The following is a 9,317-nucleotide window of genomic DNA, read 5'->3' as shown; positions in this document are numbered from 1 at the left end:
TTCATCTTGACCTTATCGGCATATTCTTTATGCTTGGTTGCCGAGACCCTCCTTGTACAGTCGTTATGCTGCCAGATTTTCTCCAAAAAGCCTTAAGCGTAACCATTATCCTTTATGCTCTGTTTGGATGCTAGGTTTTTTTTGTTCCCAGGATTTATGTGGGTAAAGTTTTAGTGGTCACATCAGCTTTTTCTTGCTGACATCAGCAAAATCTTCTCTTGAAAATGATGTTCTCTCTTTCTCTCTCTACCCTCTCTCTCCACTCATCATAATATCTTTCTCTAATTAATGTTTGTCCCCTCTTTTGTCTCCTACCTTTACCCACATAAATCCCAGGTAAAAAAAAAAACCCGGCATCCAAACAGAGCATTAGGGTTATTGATAAACCATGTACTTACCGTACCATATCTCCTAGTACAGCTGTTATGCTGCCGGATTTTCTCTAAATGTCCTGAGTGTGGTCATCATCTTTTTAGGCTGGTAGCTAAACCATGTACTTACCTTATCACATCTCTTTGTACAGTCGTTATGCTGCCGGATTTTACCCAGAATATATTGAGTGTGACCGGTATTCTTTAAGGTTATTGAGGAACTATGAGCTTACCTTACCATGATCCTTCTACGGGGCTGTTATGCTGCCCGATTTTATTTAAAACCTTCTGAGAATGACTTTATGCTCTAGTGTTAGTGATAAACCAGGAGTTTACCATGCCATGATCCTTTTGTAAGGCCGTTAGGCTCTCGGATTTTCATCTGAAACACCCTAAGTGTGATGGTTATCCGTTTAGGTTTGATGGGCTGTCATGACCCTTCTTACAATTGTTGTACTGCTGGTTCTTACCCAGAGGAGAGATGTGTTTGTATTATTCTTTGTTTCAATTTGTGCATAACATTCTTTCTGATTATCTTAATTTAAATTAGTGTTCTTACTTCCATTTCAGGAGTCTGAGTTAAGCAATAGCCATTGCTTCAAAAAAAGTTACCATTTCACAGCCTACTTGGTCCCGGCAATCTTCTACGTCGAGGCTAAGTCGTAGATCTTCTTCACCTCTCCCACCAGCTGTATTTCCACTTGTCTCCCCTTGTCTTAACCAAATGGCCGAGTCAAATGAGATGTTAGCTGAAATGAGGGACATGATGAGGAACCTTACAAGAGAGGTTTCTACCCTAAAAGAAGAGGTTACTCAGTTGAAAAGTGAGAGGACCGCTACCTCGAAACAACCTGTCGTCCAGAATCCTCCCAATGTGATTCCAGGCCTTGTTCAGTCTGTCATCTCTCCTGAAAATGATTTCTATGACGAGCAGTATGTAGAGGAGAACTGTCTCCCGCAATCAGTCAAGCCAGGCAAAGAGAAGGAATTGGTTGATAGAGTTGAAAAGTTGACTCAGCAAGTTGAAAGCATGCAAGTTAAGGGCCCAAAGAAGATAAATATGTCTGACTTTTCCCTTTTCCCTGGTGTCACTCTTCCTCCAAAATTCAGAATGCCGGATTTTGATAAATATGATGGGACGGGGTGCCCGTGGAGTCATCTGAGGTCGTTCATTTCAAATCTAGAAGGGTATGGGCTGTCTCCAGAGCAGATCGCTAAGGTATTTCCGATGTCTCTGACAGGAGTAGCCAAGAAGTGGTTCCTTCATCTGAAACCCGAAGAGCTCGGAACCTTAGACGAAATTGCTAACAAGTTTGTTGAGCAATTTTCAATGGAAGAAGGAATTGAAGTTACGAAGAGGGATCTGAAAGCGATCAAGCAAGGACCTCAGGAAACGTTTACCTCTTTTGTAAGAAGATGGAGGAGAAAAGCGGCTCAGATGACTAACCGCCCTTCTGAAGAAGATCAGATCAAAATTGTGGTCAAGAACCTGTCTCCGTAGTATTACCACTTCATGGCGACGCAGTATTATTCTGATTTCAATCACTTGATCAAGACAGGAACCATAACTGAAGATGCGTTGCTGAAGGGTTCTCTGGCGAAGTCATCTTTTGATCCGAGGAATGGAAAGAAGCCAATGGTAGTTTCAAAGCCTGAAGTTAGCAATGTGGTTGCTGCGCACCCTATGAGAAGAGTTGTAGCAGAAACAGAGCAGCCCATGAGGAAAGCGCCAAGGCATTTTGATCCGCTACCTTACCCTTTATCTGTCGCTCTCAAGAAGTTACTAAGAGACAAAAAGATCACTCTCTTAGAACCGAAACTTCCCCCGCCTATTCTCCCCAGATATTGGCGTGAAGATCAGCATTGTGCATATCATCAGGGAACAGGGCACCTAACAGATAACTGCATGGCCTTGAGGCATAAAATTCAGGATATGATAGAAGCGAAAAAAATTGCTGTATTTATGCCAAACACTACCCGGAATCCATTACCAGCTCATGCTCCGCGCCCTCCACCTACAGTTGGAGCGGTTTTTACTGAAGAGCCTATTCTTGACCCTGCTTCCTTGATTTGTGCTATCGCTTCCGATTCACCGACTGTCTTGGCATTTGGCGAGGAAATTGAAGAAGTAGAGGAAGAGAAGCCTTATGTGCTTGGTGGAGATGAAGATGATTATGCTGAGTCTTCTACTGGTCCCTACATTCTTCAATGTGATGAAGAGGAAGTCCAAGATGTTGCTCCATATGTTCTTAGCTTCGATGACGATGACTTTGATTTCTTGAACGATCAATGTGACGAAGTCCGCCATGTTACTCGAGGTGGGCGAATTTTCAAACCCACCGAGTTAAGAGCTGAGAACCCAGCTGAAGTTGTAAGAGCCGCAGAAGCGCAGAAGCAGAGCAAGCTGAGTTGCGAAGAAGAGGATGAGAGTCTTTTACGCCAACTCAAAAAGACCCAGGCTAATATTTCAATTTGGGGTTTGCTTATGGCTTCCCCAAAGCACCGTCAAGTTGTTCTAAGAGAGTTGAATGCTGCACAGGTATCTGTGGATATTACATCTGATGAGCTGGTTGGTTTAGTAGCAATGGCTAGGGTGTCTAAGACTCTTTCTTTCACTGATGAAGATCTGACATCTGAGGGTCATAATCATACGCGTCCACTGAAGATCACTGTTGTCTGTAACGGTAAGAAGGTTCCAGATGTATTAGTTGACAACGGGTCCGCACTGAACGTATGTCCGTTAGCCACTGCTGCTGTCCTGGGATTTGGGCCGAATGACTTCATCCCTTCTGAACAAGGAATTTTGGCGTATGACGGTACCAGACGCGATGTTATTGGAACGCTAGCAACCAAAATTCTGATAGGAGGAGAAATCTTTGAAGTAGAGTTCCAAGTGCTCGATATCAAAGCATCTTTCCTTCTCTTGCTTGGCCGACCTTGGCTCCATAAGGTTGGAGTCATCCCTTCCTCACTGCACCAGAAACTGAAGTTCATCAGAAACAACAGGGTGATAACAGTCAAAGGTGATCCTGATTTAGAGGTAGGCCAAATTTCGCAGGAGGGTACCTCAGAAAAGAAAGATGATGTTAGTCTGACCGGGTTCTCTGTAGAAGTCACAGCCATATCATTTGAGAAAGCAAAGAATGAAGAGATTTTGTTCCTCACCAGCACTAATCCCCGGGTTGTAAAGATGATGCGTAAACAGGGGTACCTTCCCGGTGCAGGTCTGGGTCGCAATCATCAAGGGATAGTCGAATGGCCTGTAATGAGAAAGAATGAAGGGTTGTTCGGACTCGGATATGAACCTTCTCGTGATGAGATTAGAGAAATGAGAAATTACATGCGGAAATGGTCCGAGCTCCGACGCCGGAGTCTAGAGCTGCCGATGAAATCATTCAGTCTGATCAGAAATGGTAAATACCGCAGAGAGGGTGATGACTTTGCATTCTATGGGTTCGCAGAGCCGTGGGTTGATGAACTGACAGGGCAGGAGCTGCCGGGGTTTGAGATATTTTTTGATATGGAGCTGCCAGATGAATACCCGAGTTTGCAGATTCATGAGATCGAACCAGAGGTTGATTGGGCTGATATCCTTGAGCCGTGTCTTCTGAATTCCCTGTTCCAGGTTGAGTTACCGATTGTAGCCATGATCGGAGGAGATGCGCTGATCCTTGATCCTAAAAGCCTTATCACCCCAGCCGAGGGACCTCTCACGAACTGGAGGTCCCAGGTCATACCCCGAGTCGTCATCCAGTACAGTCCTGTTTCTATCAAAGAGTCTGATGTCTCTAGCTATATGTCCATTTCCGAGTCAAAAATAGAGTTTGCTTTATCTGATGTTTCTTTTGATGCAGGTACAGTCGTGATCGAGCCCGTTGATGAGGAGTCTTTCGATGCCGTTGTTCAGTCCGATGCAGAGTCCATTGCATCTTCCGTTGAGTCTATCGAGTCTGTCGAGTCTGTCGATTCTGTTCATACGATAGTCCAGTCTGATGATGAGTCTGTAAAGATTTCTAAAGATTTCAATACTGAGCCCATTGAAGGCGCGTCAACAGATGTAACTTCGATTTCTTTGAATGAAATAAAAAACTCTTCTTTTTATTCGCCTGTCTCTACTTCAATTTCTGCTTCTTTATCTGATCAAATTGATAATAATAATAATCAAGACTCCCCCTCTAATGAGGATGCCGACGAAACTCCCCCTGAAATCAAACACATGATTAGGCAGGAGGAGCAGCGTCGAGCAAAACCATTCGAAGAGGAAATCGAGACCATCAATATTGGTGATGAAACCCTAATTCGGGAAATTCGAATTGGCAAAACATTAACTCCCGAAGAGCGTGCGGAATTAATTGCCCTGTTAAAGGAATTCAAAGAAGTTTTCGCTTGGTCCTATGATGACATGCCGGGATTAAGTGAAGACATTGTTCAACATAGACTTCCCCTAATCCTGGGTGCCAGACCGAAAAAGCAAAAACTCCGAAAAATGAAACCAGAGTGGGACTTGCTAGTCAGAGATGAAGTTCAGAAGCAATTGGATGTTGGCTTCATTCAAGTTGTTGAATACCCTGAATGGCTAGCCAACATAGTACCGGTGCCCAAGAAGGACGGAAAAGTCAGAATGTGTGTGGATTTCAGAGATCTGAACAAAGCAAGTCCGAAAGATGATTTTCCTTTGCCACACATAGACATCTTGGTGGACAACACAGCGGGCCATGCTCTCCTTTCATTTATGGATGGATTCTCAGGATACAACCAGATCAAGATGGCTCCTGAGGACATGATCAAGACGGCTTTCATCACTCAATGGGGGACATATTGTTACAGAGTTATGCCATTTGGACTCAAAAATGCTGGGGCAACGTATCAGAGAGCTGCTACCACTTTACTGCATGACATGATACACAAAGAGGTCGAAGTATATGTTGATGACATGATCGTTAAAGCGAAGACCAGGGAAGAGCATGCAGGGGCATTGAGAAAGTTCTTCCAGCGAATCCAAAAGTTCAAGCTCCGTCTCAACCCGAATAAGTGTGTATTTGGGGTTACGTCAGGAAAACTGTTGGGATTCTTGGTCAGCCAGAGAGGGATTGAAGTAGATCCGCAGAAAATCAAGGCTATCCAAGAAATGGCGCCTCCAAAGACCGAGAAACAGATCCGTGGGTTCTTAGGCAAGGTCCAGTACTTGAGAAGGTTCATTGCACAGTTGACAACGACTTGTGAACCGATTTTCAAGCTCTTAAAGAAGAATGCTTCAAAGAAATGGAATGAAGAATGTCAAGAAGCTTTCGAGAAAATCAAGCAGTGTTTGGCTTTACCACCAGTTTTGTCACCAATCATACCAGGACAACCGATGTTGCTGTACTTGTCTGTTACTGACACAGCGATGGGGTGTATGTTAGCGCAGCAAGACCCGGAGTCAAAACGAGAAAGAGCCATTTACTACATCAGCAAGAAAATGTTGGAGTACGAGCAGAAGTATACCATCCTCGAAAAGACTTGTCTAGCCCTGGTTTGGGCTACTCAGAAGCTGAGGCATTATTTGTTATCGAATAGGGTTCTTCTACTCTCACGGATGGACCCATTGAAATACTTGTTCGAGAAGCCAGCCCTCACCGGAAGAACCGCCAGGTGGTTGTTGTTATTGTCTGAGTTCGATATCACTTATGTCACTCAGAAGTCAATTAAGGGGCGCGTGATAGCTGAACAATTAGCCGATTCACCAGCAGAAAATAATGAATTTTTGAAAGCAGAGTTTCCAGATGAGGAGATAATGACTGCGGAAGATGAAGTTCCAGACACAAAGTGGTTGATGTACTTTGATGGGGCAGTCAACAATCGAGGCCAAGGTGTAGGGGCGGTGTTGGTGTCACCAAGAAAAGAGTATATCCCTATATCCATCAAACTTCAGTTCAAGTGCACAAACAATATGGCAGAATACGAGGCGTGTATCGCAGGTTTGGAAGCAGCCATAGCCTTGCGCGTTCAGGACCTAGATGTATTCGGGGACTCAATTTTGATTATCTGTCAAACTAACGGAAACTGGAAAACAAGAGATGATAAGTTAATCCCGTATAATACGTACCTAGAGTCTCTGGTCAGAAAATTCGGAAATATCACATTCACTCATTTGTCCAGAACAAAGAATCATTTTGCGGATGCATTAGCTACTCTGGCTTCAATGCTCGATATTTCTACAGCAATGGAGGTTCAACCATTAGAAGTGCGACTTCAATGGGCCCCGTTACATGTTAACGCTATTGAAATAGCAGCGAGGTGTTCAGATGGGAAGCCTTGGTACACAGATATCAAAAACTTCATCTCAGGCAAAGGACATCCGCCGGAAGCTTCAGGAAAAGAGCGAAGGTCTCTTCAGAAAATGGCCTCTAACTTTGTCATCTGTGGTGAAGAGTTGTACAGAAGGTCGTTCGATGGAATCCAACTTTTGTGTATAGATGAGGATCAAGCAGCTGAGCTCATAGAGCAGACACACGAAGGGGTCTGTGGACCGCATATGAACGGAAAGATGCTGTCAAGGAAGATTCTCAGACTTGGTTATTACTGGCCGACAATGGAAGCAGATTGCTACGCCTATGTGAAGAAATGTCACAAATGCCAGGTCTATGCCAATCTCATCCATGTACCGCCTTCTCAGTTACATTCTCTTACTTCACCGTGGCCGTTCTCAGTATGGGGAATAGATATCATCCAGAAGGTAAGTCCGAAGTCTTCTAGTGGCCATGAGTATATCCTGGTCGCCATTGATTACTTCACAAAGTGGATAGAAGCTGCTTCGTATGCATCATTGACCTCGGCTTCTGTTGCGAAGTTCATCAGAACGAATATCATTTGCAGATATGGAGTACCACATGAACTAATTTCAGACAATGGGTCCCATTTCAAGAAGGAGGTAGCGCGCCTGTGTGAGGAGTTTAAGATCAAGCATCATAAGTCTTCGCCATATAGACCCCAAACAAACGGAGCTGTTGAAGCTGCTAATAAAAACATCAAAGTGATAATCAACAAGATGACTGAGACTTACAAAGATTGGTCGAACAAGCTCCCGTATGCTTTGTGGGCCTATAGAACGTCAATCAGATCCTCTACAGGTGCAACTCCGTATTCTCTGGTGTACGGAATGGAAGCTATCTTGCCTGTTGAACTGCGAATTCCCTTCCTGAGAGTGATGATGAAAGCGGGGTTGCCAGAATCTGTTTGGGCTCAAGCTAGACATCAAGAGTTACAAATGATTGACGAAAAGAGGCTGAAAGCATTGTACCATGTTCAGGGGTATCAGCGCCGTGTCGAGAGAGCCTTCAACAAGAAAGTTCGGGTTCGAGACCTCAAGAAAGGAGATCTTGTTCTGAAATCCTTCCGGGCACCGGTATATGATCCCAGGGGTAAATTCAAGCCAAAATGGTCAGGTCCATACATTGTTGACGAAGTCCTGCCTGGAAAAGCCGTCAGACTCCTCGATGAAAATAGAGAAAAACTAACAGAGCCAACAAACCTTGACCAACTCAAGAAATACTATGCTTAAGGCACCAGAAGGCCTTCCTTGGCCGACCAGAGCTTCAAACTAAAAATCCTTACTTAACATATCAAAAGAATCCTTTGTAAAACCCTTTTGAGCTTACACAAAATCAAAACATTCTATCTTCATAACCCATAAACTAGGGGCATTTGTGCCTTGAACTACGCGCGACCTGATCCTCATCTTTTGGGGGTATGTAGGCAGTCTGGCTAGTCCGGATTCGGTCGAAACCTTGGAGAACTTATCAAAATTTCGTCCCTTCAAACCCTAACCTACCTAAAAAGTCCTTTCGGTACAATAGGCAAAGGTTTGTGGCTAAAAAAAAAAAGTAAAAGAAAAAAAAATGGAGTCTGAAGGCCCGTTAGATTGAAAACCCGCAAGGGCGATCTAAGCAAAAGTTAGGGTCATTCACCTGCTAAGTTGAAAACCCGAAAGGGCGGCTTAGGCAAAAATCAAGGTGTGAGCCTGCTGGATTGAAAACTCGCAAGAGCAATTAAGGCAAAAATTAAGGCAAGCGGTCCGCCAGATTGAAAACTTGAAAATGGCAATCTGGTCAGTGGCAGTGACTTCTCAAGGAGCTGAACAACTGGAGGCAGACAAGACTGGTAACCCGATAATGGCATCATCAAAGTCTGAATAGTGTCAGCATGGCTTACTTTGATATTTTTCTAAATTAGGGGCATTTAAGACTAAGCAATCAAAGGGGTTTAATGCCCATGACGGTAATACCGAACAGGGAATGAATCACTTTTAAACATGGTATTCAAGTCACTCTAAGAGTGGTTAACCTTCACCATTTAAAATATTTGTCAGGTCAAGAAGCAAGTTGAGTCTTTCTTGAAATCCAAGTCTTGTGCTTGTCAATGTCTTTTACTTGTCACTTGTCGATGTCTGTCGCGTGTCAAGTCAAAATCTCCCCGGTCTTGTATGGTCTGTACCTTTCCCAGAGCTGGGGTGGCAGGCACCAAAGCAAGAAGTTGCTTCTCCGGAAGACAGATTAAATCAGAGCAAGGTTCAGAAGAATAGCAAGTTGTCAGGCCTATTGAGATTTTGTCAGCTGGCAGATTTGAAAGAGACCTTTCAGGCAGAATTGATCTTATGGTTTTCATGTTTCCTCTACACACAGAGTTTTGTAAATCCAATATTCATGAAATGAAATATTTGTTTCCCTGCATTTGTATTGCTTTATTAAGACTCTAGTAATGGAAGTATGAAATGCACTAGGGGCATCTTTTATGACTTGGCAAATCACGCCAAGTCATAAAAGCTGTCAAATTCACATGGATAATCAGAATAAACCAATGTCTCCAGCAAGTTGAGATGAGAGAAGCTCGAGCACATCTCGAGTCAAACCTCCAAATTCCCCGGCTAAGCCTACTCTATAGCCAGCTCATCAGCAAGGCTAGTCCCCA

The 9,317-nt window shown here is 43.8% G+C and overlaps 1 protein-coding gene across 1 annotated transcript; it reads left to right on the top strand.

Annotated features, from left to right (window-relative positions):
• The first annotated feature begins 1,884 nt into the window (after window positions 1–1,884).
• On the top strand, window positions 1,885–9,069 carry LOC143864029 (uncharacterized). Its single transcript, XM_077374845.1, has one exon. It carries the CDS (start codon window positions 1,885–1,887, stop codon window positions 7,909–7,911), a length of 6,027 nt encoding a protein of 2,008 aa, XP_077230960.1. The 3' UTR covers window positions 7,912–9,069.
• Window positions 9,070–9,317: the final 248 nt, after the last annotated feature.

The sequence above is a fragment of the Tasmannia lanceolata genome, unplaced genomic scaffold (genome assembly GCF_043159265.1).
Source record: "Tasmannia lanceolata isolate RefF3 unplaced genomic scaffold, GAP_Taslan_0.1 ptg000044l, whole genome shotgun sequence".
In the NCBI taxonomy this organism is placed as follows: Eukaryota; Viridiplantae; Streptophyta; class Magnoliopsida; order Canellales; family Winteraceae; genus Tasmannia; species Tasmannia lanceolata.
The sequence above is the reverse complement of the archived record's forward strand: the minus strand, read 5'-3'. Positions and strand labels throughout refer to the sequence as shown.